The sequence below is a fragment of the Saccostrea echinata genome, unplaced genomic scaffold, assembly GCF_033153115.1.
Source record: "Saccostrea echinata isolate AGI-Se365-2 ecotype Australia unplaced genomic scaffold, CSIRO_AGI_Sech_v1 ptg000015l, whole genome shotgun sequence".
NCBI lineage: Eukaryota > Metazoa > Mollusca > Bivalvia > Ostreida > Ostreidae > Saccostrea > Saccostrea echinata.
Genome location: NW_026889764.1, coordinates 14,768,345 through 14,785,394, shown reverse-complemented (window position 1 = coordinate 14,785,394; position 17,050 = coordinate 14,768,345). Strand labels below are relative to the sequence as shown.

At 32.5% G+C, this 17,050-nt stretch overlaps 1 protein-coding gene across 1 annotated transcript; it reads left to right on the top strand.

Moving 5' to 3' along the window:
- The first annotated feature begins 3,652 nt into the window (after positions 1-3,652).
- LOC133187565 (uncharacterized) lies at positions 3,653-16,812 on the top strand. Its single transcript, XM_061322970.1, has 2 exons — positions 3,653-3,710; positions 13,270-16,812. Exon 2 carries the CDS (start codon positions 13,292-13,294, stop codon positions 14,162-14,164), a length of 873 nt encoding a protein of 290 aa, XP_061178954.1. The 5' UTR covers positions 3,653-3,710; positions 13,270-13,291; the 3' UTR covers positions 14,165-16,812.
- Positions 16,813-17,050: the final 238 nt, after the last annotated feature.

Below are 17,050 nucleotides of genomic sequence, written 5' to 3'. Positions count from 1 at the left end.
GTTACATTACTCTTTCCAGTTTGTGATCCGATATTTTTTCATGAAGTCATTTTTCAAGGAGGCTGAAAGGTCAATGAATTACCAAACAGATCCACCTAACATATGATTTTTTATATAGACATGAAATATTATTTAGTAAAGAAAACAAAAAAATGTTCCAGTAATATTTGATGCAATTTCCTATATTTGTAAACAGAGCTCTTCTTTAATTTCCAGGAGGTTTAAATAATCTAAAATTGGCCATAATATGACCTACCAACCCTCTTTAAAAAGTGCTAACGGTTACGCTAATGATATGTGCATTCCTATGTGAAAACTACTTTAACAGTATATATTTATCATTTAATATCAAACGTTGTGGGATAGTGGGTGCAACTGCATCCCCTTTGGAAAAAAAAATTAAAATCATTTTTGAAACAAAAGAAATTAATTCGTCTTTTTAAAGTAATATTTGTTTAATATTTGAGAAACTGAAAGAAAAGAACAGTCATTCTACGAAAAATGGACCAATTCAGAGTAAAAAACATGAAATTGTTTCAAATAGCAAAATCAACATCATAATTCTCTAAAGGACCTATCAGTGAAATTGAAAACAAAGAATTGTCCACAAATCTGGTATCGTTAACTTCTTACAACAATTTCAAGATACCATTGATTTTAAGGTAATGTTACGGAAGTTAATGCTTGATCAAGCCTTATTATTTTTTAAATAAAGCTGAATTTGACCAATTTTTCGTTTCTGATGTTCAGTAAAGAACGCTAAAGTATGATTCATGAAGTCTCGCTTGAATCCGAATTTGAATTAAATTTTCGGGAAAAATATCGTTACGGAAGTGAATCGTTATGGAAGTTAATTCCCAGCAATAAAAGTTAAAATTCTCTTTAATAGTTAAAATCAAAGTTTGTTTTAGGATATTAAACAAAAGTATGAACCATTTCGCTCCCAAAATAATCAAAAATTTTATACCTTAAACGCAAAAAATTTCCTGAATTACCGTTACGGAAGTTAAATTTTTAAGAGAGACAACTGTTTTTGTCTAATTCATTTTGTTATGTCGAAAATGTAATCGTGTAAAATAGCTGACTCGCAACTAGAATCTATTATATAAGGTTCCATGGTCACTTTCAGATAAGTTTCAGTTCTTTTTGAAATCTGCATTCTATGCGTGAAATTTAAAACAAAATCGTTACGGAAGTTAATCGATTTTAAGCGACATGCTTATAAATTCGCATGAAAGGAGATCTATGCATTTCTTTGCGAGAAGTGGTTTGATTTCTTTTTATATAGGATAAAAGACATTTTTTAACATTGATTGCACTCTATTCGGAACGATTTTACGGCTGAAAATTTCATCTTGAAATTTGTATATAAATGAAGCGACATGAAGATTTGCAGTGGAATACGTGTTTCAACATTACATTATGTTCATATCAAAACTTTAACTGCATATATATCGGTGAATATTTACAAAACCATGTGTGTATTTTAAGTCTTAGAGTTGAAATCGACCTTTAAATTTATAATTAAGATATTACAACGGTAAATTTGCATGCGACATAAACAATTCGTAATTGCTCATGTTTTTGTAGAATGACTGAGAAACCCAGAATGCACCTGAACCTACCAAACACTGCAGATGCAGATGCGCTCAGGACTGTCCGAATCGATTCCTGAATAACCTCTTTACTTGGACATTGTATGACATGAAATGTTTAAAATTCTGTATTAAATTCTATTAAAATTCTGTTTCAGTATTATTATTATTATTATTATTATTATTATAGGGCTTTAGTATTCATAAATGAAGATAACCTGAGTCCTCTGAGACTGTAGAAGGTAGGACTACAGATCAACAGTACATGTATCATTGTATGTAACCAGTAATTACAATGTAACACAGTGACATAAAAGAATTCACTGGACGATGAAAAAATTTAAAAAAAAAAAAAAAAAACTGCATGAAAAGATACTAAAAACAAGGACCTTCTACATTTGTATGTTTTAAGATACCAACTAGCTGTAAATATATTAGGGAGATTTATGCAATAAATATTTCCCAAGAACCTAATATAACTTGCAGGGTAAGGTATATTTTAAAATGGTCTAGTGCCTTTAAAGGTGATCGCTGGATAGAAGAGCTAATTCAGTAAACAAAACAGAGACACAATACTTTAATAGAATTTTAATTTTGTATCATGTGTGGTGAATCTATAGATGAAATTGAAAATGTAACAGACTTGTGTTGATGATAATATGATGAAAAACAACAAGGCTGTTGGTTCGAGTTTTAACCAAGACGGATTTCTTTATTATGGATCAATAGTGATGGAAAAGTAATTAAAGTGAAGAAACCCTGTAATGAAATAACAAATTATAAATATGCAGCATAAAAATTATAGACTTATTGATCAATATACAATCAATATAGCGTTATCAGAATCAAAGGGAGATAATCCAATTATATGAAATATACACAATCAAATCTCCCATTTCTTTAATCAATATATATTTAATCATAAAAACTTTACAATAATTATCTTGACAATGTATATGTACATTATTAATTATTGTTGCTCATAAAAACAATATTATTCATATCATTCAATGGGAATGGGCCATACTACAGCACATATAAGCTGCATACAATATAGAGACAGATCAATATCTACAAATTAACAATGAACAACTTTGTAGATATCTACACCAAGCATAAAATAAAGTTTACTTTAAAAATATGAAAAAGTGAGACATCCATGAATTTACTATTTACACATAACTTTATATCCACAGTCTCACTCTCACTATTCATTTACTCTAGGAAAAGTGATTTTAGGAATTAAGTGCAAAATTACAGACTTCACATTTAATAAAATTAGAATAATATATTAACATTAGTATGAAAGAATTGCTTACCATGCAAGTGGAAATATAAGTCTCAATGTCAAAAGGTCTTATGGTATATGAAAAACTGAGTCACCAAGACATGACCATAACTTTCCACTGCTAAATCAGAATTAACCAAAAACACAAAGAAAACTTGGAGGGAAAAACAAAACCCAATCCAAAAGCATGAGACAAACTAAAAATACCAATGAAATTAAAAGATACAAAATGACCTTGGCCAGAATATAATTACAGGCCCTGAAGCTAACTCTGGACCTCTCTGGAAAAGAACAATTTAAAAGTCAATACACTTTACTACAGATTAAATGAATAATTATTTAATTCAGCTGTAGAAGTGTGCTGCAAATAAAAATATATACATAATTAGATCAATGAATAAATGCACATGCAGTATGCATTGCTATGACATGTGCATAATATATAAAAACATGAGTCTGTCACAAAAATAATAACCATAATATTCCACACACACCCCATCCCCCTTCCACAAGCACACTTTTAACCACTTTAAATTTTCGCCAGGTATTTCGATATATGACGATTAAGAATTTAAAAAAAAAAATTTCTAAATAAATATATTTAATCAACAAAACGTTCAGCACAATTGTTCGATAATATATTTTAACTCGAAATTGGTTTTGTTTTGTTTTTTTCTCCGTTTCATCCGGTTTGAAAAATCTTGAAGGTTTGAGTCCACAAAAATCCCTCATGCGTAGCCGAGCTTGAAGATGTTTCAGAATCCGAGGGAAAATGGCCGTTTGAGGGATGGGATGTCAACTGCGTCAGATGCAATTTATGAATACAGGTTGATATCAATAGACATGTGTTATAGTACACAACACATTTAAGCAATTATTTTTATCGGTTGATACGCATGGTTAGTTTGCAGACAAAACACTGCACAGGACTCCAGTCTGCTGTCTGTCATGAGCACACAATAATAATTGTAGTCGTACCAGCATTTTAGACAATAGATATTGAAAATCATTTCTCTCATAAGTTAAACGAAAAATATTTAGTATCGAAGCCATTCAATTAATCTTTGACATAATCATGACGATCACTGTTGAGATCAGACTCGGTGACAAGTGTGATGTGACTTTGTGAGCATAATTTATTAATGTCGACTACATGCCAGGGGCTGACAAATAGATTTTTTAGGTACTTGTCCAAGGGCAAGTGCATGGTCAAAATTCACTTGCCCTTCCTGAATTTTTGCTTGCCCCACCATCATGACCATAAACTAATACTGTATATATTTATATATATATATTTCAAAAAATAGGAAGACAAATTCTGAGTAGATCATGCAAGCCCGTGTGCATGTCTAGCTTTATTTTTATGACTTACACGTGGATTTAATTTTTTTTTTTAAGTCACTTGCCCACGAGCAAGTGATTGATAAAATTTCACTTGCCCACCCCTAAAATTCACTAACCCCGGCCGAGCATCGGGCAATGGGATTTGTCAGCCCCTGCAGGCGTACAGTATATACATATTTCATGATAATAATTCTGATAACAAAAATCCCTGTGATAGGATTCAATGGATAACAAACTAGAATGTTCCTGTACAATTGATATGTGTACAATTAACATGTATACTTCAGAGGTGTGGATTTTTTTTTTTAGATAATTGGTCATTCGGACCGACAGAGGCAAAAATAAGCCAGTTCAAAACTTAGGTCACAAACAAAACTACAAATAAAACAAAATTATATACTATATATTTTTTCTTTACTTTCTTTTAATAAACATTGTTATATCATAAATTAACTTTTTCCAAAGGGTCTTAATTCTATCAAATCACAATTTCTGTTGAAATTTTGTGTATTTCTTGGATTTTAAGTACGCTGTGACAAATTTCCGCAGAAGAACTTATCACCGCGTATAGAGCGTTAGTTAATCCCACACGGAAAAAGTACCTCTATAGTGCACTCTAGCTACATTCTAATGAACTTTCTTCCTTGATAAGCCATCCTCATCTGCATCCTTAATCCAGATCCTCTTGAGAGTCTGTATATAGTTAGAGTAATGTGTCTCTGGACAAGCTCTCACTACATTTTGAATGTGTCCCATATCGGTCATTTCATTGTGAAAACTGTAATATTACTATTTTCTATAATACATGTGAAGTGTAAATACGAGTTATCTCCCCCATTTTAAAAATAAATATGATGCTTCGAATTCTAGCTAACGTACATAACTTATACTGTACGTATGACTATAAGAAGTAAAGTAATAACTTAAGGAGTATCATAAGTCTAAGTCTTATTTAAGCCTTTAGACTGGCACTATACAGGATTATTGGACGATCATTCGTGCATTAGTTACACTTTGAAAGAAACATGATGGTTGGAGCAAAACGAGGGAGGACACAGTCACACAAAGTATCAGGTCACTAGGACTTCTTCAAACTATAAGGAAAATTACTGCCTACCCCCCCCCCCCCCCCCCCAAAAAAAAAAAAAAAATTGGCTCAGGGAGATATTTACATCTCAAGTGTGCATTATGTCAAAGAAAGTAAAAATTAAGGAAATATTTTTGTACTATTTCTTATCCTGCACCTTTAAAATAATTAAAACAAAAGTGAAAAAACAAATGTTTTATAATAAAGCATTTTTAAAGCTTAATTTGATATTTCTACAACATTATCTATGTTACAATTTTTCATAATATAGACATTTTCCATAATATTGTATTATGAAAGAGTGTAATATAACATCTCATATATTACAGAAAAGTAATATTACAGTTTTCTTAATGGACTGGGCTGCATATAGTTGCAATGTAGCAAAATTGAGGCAGAGCCAATCCACTCCAGCACGATTTTTGGAGAATTAAAATGGAGGTTGAACTGAAAATATCTTATCTCGGCCGAGCTAAATTTCCACCAATATTATGAAAATATCCACCAAATTGATCATAACAAACCTTTTTAAGCTTATATGACTTCTACGACAAAACATAATCTATATATATATACATATATATACATATATATATATATATATATATACATATATATATATATATATATATATATATATATATATATATATATATATATATATATGAGGGCTGTTCGAAAATTATTGAGACAATTACTTTAACTCCATAAAGGGCAGAGATAATTTCAGGAAAATTCGTCAACATTTTATAAAGAACGAACAAAACAATTATACAAAATTTCTAATTTAAAGGATAATTAGATAAGTTCCGGTGAAATAATAAACATGCATATGTCTATTGACCTGGAGCAGCATCGCTATGTCATTTTAACGTCACGTCAGCCGGAGATGATTTTGCATGTGAAACAATCGGGAAGCGTTTACTCTTCTTTCTTTATTATCATAATTATACACCCTACAAAAATTAAACTGTCTCTTTTCTTAAACAAATCTTTAGAAAATGTGTGCTGTTGCTTCACTATTGTAAATTTTTCACGTGTCATTTATACAGGATGAGTCGACTTAGCATCATGCAGTGCCGATTTATGCAACGCGGGTCAACGTTATTAATTCCGTTACGGTAAAAATTGGTGGTCTTCCGGAGCTTTTGATTTTACTGTAGTTGAATTATAGGTTAGAAAAAAATATATACCAATGCAATACATGTAACAAACCCTTTAATAGGCATGTTTTTTTTTCTCGTTGTTATTGTTTTAGCTCCGCCTTGACGTCAAAATCCATTTTGTCGTCGTTATCAGATTTCTTTACCTCACTTAATTTTTCTAACAAGTTGCTGTCCTTTAAAAAAGGACTGCAATACGTGGACTATATGCATGTGTTTCGAAACGAAATTCAAAGAAAATTTCTAGATTTAGTGAGTTTTAAAGGTGTAATTAAGTTAACTCTTTTTTTCTAATTTTCATCGTTATTTAAGTCTGTTTAATTAGGCTGTAATGATAAGAAAAAATCATGACCTTGAAATGATATGAATATGAAATGTTGATCTAAGTATCTATCACAATTGTAATTTAGCCTTTAAAATTAACAACAGAATTAAAAGAGGCTTTAGCGTGCAGGTATCGTAATCTCTATTGGTGTATCCAGGGTGGGGGGTTTCGGGTGTTAGAACCCCCTTTTTTGCAGAAAGAGGAAGAGAGAGAGAATGTTTACTCTGTAATATATATATATATATATATATATATATATATATATATATATATATATATATATATATATATATATATATATATATATACATTTGTATATATATATATATATATATATATATATATATATATATATATATATATATATATATATATATATATATATATATATATATATAAATCTTGTATTTTCAATAAAATATTAAATACTCTGCCCTTTCTGCTCTCCAGATAGAGTTTTGCTTATTGCTTCCTCCGTGTACCTTCACAATACCGGTCCCGGGCCTCGACCACCCACAAGTAACATGAAATATTTCAATTTGATATCATCGGAAGATTCCAGCGAACAAACGTACGGCTATGCCATTTTTGGACCATCCTCTAAAGTAACTAACTTTAAGAAGTATGCATAAAAAGTCATGAAAGGGAGTATCCATAAGAGAATATTATCCTTTTACAAAAATTTTGGTATTTCTTATGCAAAAATTGTACTTGACAATTAATTGTCATGTACAAATTTTGCATAAGAATATCAAAATTTTTGTAAAGGACAATGTTTATCTCCTTATATTATGGGGATATTTTAATCAATGAAGAGAAAGGTTCAAAATGTCCCGTAGTATATGGGGGAGGGGGGCTCACTTTTTCTTTTAAAAAATCTTTTGATAGAATTTGAATGTATAAGTTTTAATTTGCATTTGAAGCTCCCCCCGCACTTTTTGTTGCGGAAAGGTTCAAAATACAGAAAATCAAACATTTAAAAGAAATCAAAATGTACCGAAAAGTTAGATGAAGTCACCCCCCCCCCCCTTCCCCCCCAATAGGATTTTACAGGGTGGTGCACAGGTTGTTAATTTATTTATTTATTTCTGCTTGTCAACTCTTTTTGGAGGTTGCCCCCTTTGAAAACCGTTGCTACGGGCTTGAATGTAAGTGCCTGTGGTGTGACTTAGAAAACCCCCCCCCCCCCTTTACTAAAGGGTCTCGAGTTATCTTAAACAATGCTAAGTTATCGATTAACTCGATCAATTTAAAAAAACAAAAAAAGATTAATTTTGTGTGTGTGTGTGTTTTCTCCATCTCTTTTAAATAACGGAATGGTTAATATACAACACCTGCAATTGTAACTTCTCGACAGAAGGTCTCAGAAGATGTGGTCTTGCAAGCACAGGTGTGTGTACTGTTTGCTAGTGACGCTTAGGCTGGTGACGGTATTTGCTACAGACATGAAGAACTATACACCAGTTTCATAACATGTACAGCTTTTTTCTAGTGAAAATTGGAGTAAATTAAAAGTCGAATATTTTGGATATGGTGTAACCCATATCTATTTTTGTTACAACGACCGTCAATGCATCCATTGACGAGTTCATTGGTTACTCTGAAAGGTGGCACATGTTTACCTTTCGTTAATATTTTCTACAATGATCTGCCTACTTTGAGTGATTGTACTTTCATAGCAAAGTTGTTATATTTTATTCTCGATTGGCCTATAGTTTTGTCATTTAACTGAAAAAAAAATCGGATACATGTAATGTTTAACGGCTGGGACTTGACATCTGTACTAGATTTATACGGAAGTATCCTATCATTGGAAAGGTAGATGGTACACGTGTAGCACAGATCTATAGTACGCAGAATTTTTTGGGATGTTTCTCCCTCTCCCCCACATGACATGGAAAAACATTGCTACAGGCCTTCATCAAGCTATATTTGGATTGGTGCCTATCAAATTATTTTGCAAACCTTGATGCACAAAACTAATGCCGGTAAACATGGCAAAGATTATCTTTTAAAACCTAGTGGTTTTAATTCAACATGTTCAAGATGTTACGCTATCTCTATAAGTTCTTCCTACTTATTTAAAATGCTTGTACCATAGAATTTAGTTTGTATATAAGGATATATGTATAAAAGAGAAATTCAGATCTTGGTACCGCCAAAGAATACATAAATACGATGTGCAGATTTTAGAGCGAGGTTTGCCAATGATTGGCATATTCTAATTCGAAAAGGGCGAATTGTTCTACGGGCAAGTTGTCTTAGAGACGAACTCTCTAGCATCCTCGCGCATGCGTAGCCTGACGTAAGCCCATGGCATCCGGTTTAACTCCGCTAATATATTTTCTGCGTGGACCCCAGGGTCCACGCAATGATCTCCATATTTCTGATCAGAATTCTAACAAACTTGCACAACATGAAGTCAAAATAAAATTACAAAATCATATACATAAATTGAATTATTTTCTCTCTTATTATGGGTCCACCGGGGTGTTGAACATTGGTGTTACATATTTTCAATATCTGATTTCGTGACTACGCCGGGTACCCCTACCATTGACACATTTATATACCACTGAAGAGAAGAAATTTAATATTTGTAAAGTATTTCTTGCTTTTATGAATTCTTAATGTTTGTCAAACGTATATGCAAATTTTCACCGAAAGACGTTCATTAGAAAGAAAAATATACAAAATGTCTCAATAATTTCCGAACAGCCCTCGTATAAAGAAAAATCACATTTTTTCAATATTTTTTGCTCCCTTCAAATTTACACATCATGTTTACATTTGGGACTCCTGAATTGTTTGTAGAATACACTTACATTAGAATTTTTGCCCCAGTTCATGGCAACATATGAAATAAATTCTATCATTTAAGCGGTCTGTTGGACAATATCATCTTTAATGATAGAACGTTCTATCTACTTTGGAGTTAACCTCAGTGTTGGAAATGACTAAGCAAAATATAAGAACATCAGAGCTTGATGATGACTTGCAAATTTGCAATCACAACAACTGAAGTAGATGTGTACCCAAGAACCGCAACTAAAATTTCATTGTCAGGTCAACAAACTTCAGATACTTTAAGATAACACCAGGAAAATTTGTTGTGACTAAAGTACATGCACTTTAAGTTTGTTGATCTGACAATGAAAATATGTTTGAAGTTCTCTGGTAAATAACTGGTACTAATGTTGTTGTCAGTGCAAAGGCTGCCATTTCAAGCCATCAGATTTCACCCATCTGTCCTATTCATATTTTTCTTTGTTGTTCTCTATAACTCTAGGTTTTTATCTCAGACTTGCACCTGTAGTAAATCTGATGGGCCACTCATTGGTCATGCTGCTCTAATCAGGATGCATCTGGTGAAAGGGAATAAAAGTTTTCTGTGAAAATTATCCTAAAAAAAATGCTGATACTAACAACAACAAAAATGCCAGTCATAGTGACTGATATCGATGGCATTTTACAAATCATAAGTATTTTCAAGCGATCCTGCTGGCATGAAAGGCATTTTTCCACAACTCTGTATTCTATAGCATAACTCAATTTAGCTTTTGTGAAAAAAGGGTGAAGAGGGAAACAGGTATTTCAGCGCAGTAGCTCAACTGTAGAGCACTCACAGGCGGGAGGTTCCGGGTTCAAGTTCCAATCTTGCTGACACTTTTCCTTGTCTAATATACATAAATAATTATATGCTTGGTCAGTTTTTTCCATTCCAGAAAATCAGGATGTATCTCATCCTAACTGTATGACATCATGTATGACATCTGAATTATTTCTTTGCCTCATTATTTGGTCATTAGAAGGCATGGTCAATATATATCAGTTGGGAGGATTGAGAGATAGAGACCAGAGTAAGGGCTGGGAGGCAGTAAAACAAACTTTTTTTCTGTGAAGTATTAAATTTTATTACATTTTCAACAGTGAAATACTGTGATTTATTTATTGAATAAAAGTGATATTCTCTCACAGTGTGAAAGGATACCAAAATGATATTCTCTCACAGTGTGAAAGGATATCAAAGTAAGTAAAAAATAATTTCTGGACTGTCATAAGATAGAGAAAATAACTTGATATACTAAAACTGCAAATTTCTTCCCAAATATGTTGCTAAAAGCCATGCTATGTAATGTTTTTCAATCTCAGAACTGCTGTGACGTCTCAACCGCTCAACTGTGACGTCAAGCCTATGACACTGTGTTAAGAAAAGACAGAGGCCAAGGGAAAATCAAAGAAAATGTAATAAACAGAAAATTCAATGTTTTGTAGATGAATATGAAATTTATTTCACTCGTGAGACAGGATTTTTTTTATATTTTCACTCGTGCTTCGCACTCATGAAAATATCAAAAAATCCTGTCCCACTCGTGAAATAAATTCCATATTCATCAACAAAACATTGAATATCCTCTATGTATCAAGTTTGAACTAGATATAGTAACTGTGAGGAAAATTGTATGTAAAAAGTGTTTTGTGTATGAGGATGACAACTGACCTACAAGAAGCATATGATAATTCTTGCTTAACTGCTTTTATGTAAATTTTTACATGCTGATGTATTGTAACAGTCATTTATTATACACCCTACTGTGTATCACTCAATTTTACTGTTGATTTTACGCAATCACGTACATGCCGTTGTGATCCGACGTTCCGGATCACCACACTGTGGTTTTCTGAATCCATATTACCACTCTCTGAAATTGATGACATAGTACACAGTATACGTAATGTTTTTTTTTCTTGCGTATCAAAAGTTCCTTGAAAAAATGCTTTTTTTAATGGATAGAAGGGATTTAATTGCTCACAAAAGTTTTGTTTTATTGTATTTGCTAATTGTAGAGGGGTATATAATAAATTTATCATTATAACAGTAACTTGATTCAAAGAGCGCACAGTAGGGGGTGAAGGTTTTACCTAGAGGAAGACACAGTTTAGCTCACCTGAGCTTTTCTGATCGAAATTTGTCCGTTGTCTGTCGTTGTCATAAACTTTTCACATTTTCATCTTCTTCTAAAGAACCACTAGGCCAATTTCAACCAAACTTGCCACAAAGTATCCTTGGGTAAAGGGGGTTCAAGTTTGTTCAAATGAAGAGCCACGCCTTCTTCCAAGGAGAGATAATTATGAATTCGTGAAAAATTAATGGCATCATTTAAAAATCTTCTTCTCAAGAGCCACTGTGCTTGAAAATATGAAACTTATATGGAAGCATCCTCAGGAAGTGTAGATTCAAGTTTGTTCAAATCATGACCCCAGGGAGTCAGGGTGGGGCCACAATGGGCAACCAAAGTTTTACATAGGAATATATAAGAAAAATCTTTAAAAATCTTCTTCTCAAGAATACCGGTAGCTAATCCATGATTGGTCATATTTATAAGGAAGCATCCTCAGGTAGTGTAGATTCAAATTTGTTCAATTCATAACCCCCGGGGTTAGGATGGGGCCACAATGGGCAATCAAAATTTTACACAGGAATACATAGGAAAAATCTTTAAAAATCTTCTTCTCAAGAACAGCAAAGCCATGATTGGTCATATTTAAATGAAAGCATCCTCAGGTAGTGTAGATTCAAATTTGTTCAATTCATGACCCATAAGGAGAATAAGCGGGTCCATAACAGGGGATCATAGTTATACAAAGGATATATCAATAAAAATTTTCTTCTTAAGAACAGCAAAGTCATTATTTGACATATTAATTCAAAAGCATCCCTATGAAGTATAGATTCAAGTTAGTTCAAATCAACAACAACAACAACAACCCCCAAACCACTTTTATATTTAAACTTTTCAACCTTTCAAGACTTAACTGATTTCTGCTTTTTCCTAGCCATAGTGCTCAGGTGAGCGATGTGGCCTCTTGCTTATTAATCATATCAATGCTGTTATATTTGAACTTTATATCAATCTATACACTGATCAGAGATTAACAATGTTTAACTTAAGAAAATGTGTACTGTATGCTTGGTGTCACAATATGACTCTTTATTCACATATTTAAGAGGTCTTGTCAGTCAAATGTCTTTTAGGTTTTCTATATAAGCATTGCCTAGTGGTAGGTCATTCACTTCATGTTCGGGAGGTTCGGGTTCGATTCTTGTTCGCTGTGCCACATCAAACCTAAGACATAAGTATGGGTAGTGATTGTTCCTTCGCCAAGCACTGTGCATTAGAAGTGAAAGTCTCGGGTCGATCGGATGAGACCTTAAAAACCAAAGTGTCATGTCACAGTAGGTGTTGGCACAATTAAGAACCCTCACTGCTCCATGGCCATGAATGCCGAGTAAATGCCTTCACGAGCATATGGTGACGTCTCTATATGAGTGAAACATTCTCGAATTGGACATAAAACAACATACAATCAGAAGATCTAAACATAAGTTACAGTAAGAATGAGGAATGTTCAAAATAGAAAAAAATGTGATAATTGTGTCATATATTTACTTTTTTTTTTTTTAGATTATTGAGGTATTGATTAAAGATGTCGCAGAAATCCAAACGCAAAGCTGCCATGATGACGGCTGAGGTAGTCCCAGGTTCATCAACACAAGTCGCTAAGGAAGTAGCCAAATCTGAGCTCTTAGGTTCTCCAGAGAAAAAGCAAAAAATGACTGAAAAGGGCGACTCAAGTTCCTCAAATGAGCAGACAGAGGAGGAAATTCACAAGTTCATGGATGAAACTTTTGTAACCAGGCGTGCTTTTGTCACAGAGGAGATGCCAGCTGTTATCATTCTGAGAGAGCACTTTCCTTATCTCTTCAAGGGGAGACAAATGCTGGCTGAATTTCAGAGGATAACTGGTATGGACATTGATCACCTGATCCAGGAATACTGTGTTAAATACGCTTCCACTGTCATTGATATAGGAAGGCAGACACCTGGGTCAGGAGGAATTCTAAAGCAGGCAGAGACAGCAAAGCAACAAAACCTGGCATTGAAACAGTACTGGGACATGGTGACAGCATTATGCCTGCTTCCTCTGTTACTGAAGGAAAACCTTGTGGAAATGGTGAGAGAAGTTGGAAATGAAGATGAGATTGACCCGAAAGGAAAGATTGTCCCTATCCTCATCTCTAAGGGGTCCATATTCAAAAGCGATGAGTTCATTTTGGTTGTGGAAGAGGAGGTGGTCCAAGAATTTGAGGAATTTACTATTGCTCTCGGAACATTGTTTTCGGCATACTGGGTTTTCAATATGCAATACCCGAGGACTCTAAACAATACATACAACTTCATACAGAAAGCCATCTTACACCTTAGGGATGGTACGCCTTTCCCCCCTCTGTGTAGACAGTTAGTGCAGCGCATTCAGAAGATGTGTACCCAAGGGAAACGTGGCAGCAGTGCTTCATGACAGTGTAGAAAATCCTTTGCCGTAAAAAGTCCCAAATTTAATATGTTGTTCAAGTATTTTGAGCGTGAAAGTTCACAAGTGTTGTGCTAACTTAAATTAAACAATTCACCAAATTGGATAGGAGTCAATACCATTTTCCCTAATCCCCCTACACACCCCTTTGTAAAATAGATATTTAATATGCTTCTTTCAGAATAACCATAAAATAACTGTATAACCACACTTATTAACTGTTTTGTTATATTTTATATGCAAGAAACTATGTATTTCTGCATTTTTTATAAAATTTCCTCTTTTGTGTATTACCTGCAGCTAAACAATTATTTGCAATATTGTAGAAGAGCTTATTTTTGCTTATTCCACATCCTTTTTGTGACTATACATTTTGAGGTGCTTACATTTTTTTTTCTTATTTTAATCAGAGTTATCTTTCTTCCAATACAAAACAGTGCAATAACTGAAGCCAAAAAAAAGGACCACAACAAAGGATTAGATGAACTGTCTCATCAGATCTGTTTTATTATTATAAAAGTCAGACATAATTTCTTACTGATTTTGAACCAATCCTGTCTTCCTGTGTTTGATGTTTTGCAGGGTTTTTAATAACTTTAAAGTGAAGAGGCAAAGTTATCCATTTGAGGAGGCTAGCTGTTTTAAAATTATATTCAATAGTTTACTTTGCCAGTTGTGAAATTTGAAGGTGGTTAATTCCAATCATAGAAATATTAATGGCCTCCAGCTGCCCCTTACTGAAAGCCCTGTTTTGAAAAAAAAAAAAATTTGCTTGTTGTTGACAAAGACAGGAGGCAGAATATATTTTCATTTTTTGAAATAATTAGAAAAGTGCTCTAGATAATGTTTACAATAATGTGCCATATATTATGTATGCTATCAAATTCCATAAAAAAATGCAGAACAGAAATTGAGGAAACTAGTCATTCATTAATTTCTTGTGTTCATAATCACACCTACACACCCTATTCTGAACAAAGATGGAAGAAATGTTTCTGGTTCCTTCTCATGATATTATGATTTAAATCCTGTCTGTAATTGAGGTGGGGCTAGATGGGGGTAATTTATAAATGAAATTTTTGTTCAAATAAATTGTACCTCTGATTATTGAGCATTAATGGACCATAAAAACTTTGACTGCCCAAAAATAAAATTCTGTGATTTTATCATCATTTTGTAAACAGGCATTATTAGGTACATGCATTGGAATAGATGGAGATGAAACCATATTAATTAATGATATAAAATTTTATCGACATTTCAAAATCAAAGTCATTCAAAAATTCGTATTTCATCATCGTTACACCATATTTCATGATTTTTGTATTTTATTTGGGTTTATTTGTTTCAAAATAACCATACTGTGTTTGTTCAGATATGAGATTTTACCTTGCATGAACTGTAAATAATGAAGTTTGTTTATTTCAATCCCCCTTCTCTTACTAAGACTTGAACAAATGTGAACACAATCAAGAAAGACTGCAAAGTTTACTTAACAAGGTTATATCATTGAATCATAATAAAACAAATATTGCTGTATTGGCCTAAAAAACAGCAATAATTGTATAATAGTTTATGCTTATCATGCAATTCAACATGTATCCAAAACAAAAAAATATTTCTTTTTTTCTATAGTCATTATTGATGCAATTTGACATTCAGTAATTGTATTGTGCTTTATCATTCTTGCCAAAACCATATTATTGAGGTTGTAATGTTTTTATAGTATTAAATTTTTTGAAATATTAAATTGAAATTGCTTTTAAAGAGAGGAGTGTATGTGTTGTAATGTGTAATTAACAAAAGAATTCAACATAAACTGAATGTATAGGTCAAATGCATGCAGAAACTCTTTGTGAGAGTTATAAATTTTGTAAAATTAATATAACTTAGCTTTATGTTTAATCTTGTGAAAATGTCACTTTTGACATTTTACAAGGTGAAGTTTGCTCCTAGGAAATTTTAAACACATTGTCATGGCCCTAAAATTGTCAGCATTGGTTAAATGTTGTACACCTTTTCTAGAATTGGTTCAGTTACATGTGTGTATGTTGTAAGGTATGGATGATAACCAGTACAGAGTGCTTATTTTAGAGAGCTTATTATTACATGTTACATCAAATGCAGAACATGGTGCAGAGATTTTTTTTCTTCTGTTTTACATTGCCATTGCAAAATGTTATAAAATATATATGTAGTACACTTGCATGTTTCCTTGAATAGTGGAAATCTAAATATGTTATTGCTTTCTTTATTTAAAATAAGGCATTTGAACATTTTCCTTGAATTTTATACTTTGAATGTCTTGACAATCTCTTCTTCAATACTTAACTAGATTGGAATGGTTGTAATCTTGAGCTTTTATAAACTGAAGGGAGGATATTTTTGAATATTGTATTATAATGAATTGCCATAATAATGATGAAAATCTACATTTTTAAAACCAGATTTGAATCTGATTTAATGTTTTGTTATTTTTGTGATTAGATAGTAATTGTTGTTGAGATCACTGGATAAGTTTTAGTGTTCAATTAGATTTTCTTATTTTTGGCATTATTTACTTTTGTTGAGTTTTATTATTTTCACCGAGTAGAAGGAATCTCGACATTTTTTGTTCTGTTTCCTAGTTGTTTGTAATACTGTTTTTGTTTTTTAGTTAATAAAGAAAAAAATGTAATATGATCTTTGTTATTTTGTACATAGTATTTCTTTCCAAAGGGAAATGCAATGAAAGTGAATTCGAATTCTAATGGAATATATTAAAATTCAGTAAGAGAATTGGGTTGGTAGACTGTTCAGAATTGTTAATATAATGTTTGAAATAAGAAATTGTTATAAGAAATCCAGGAAAAAGAGCCATTCTTCTTCATTTTT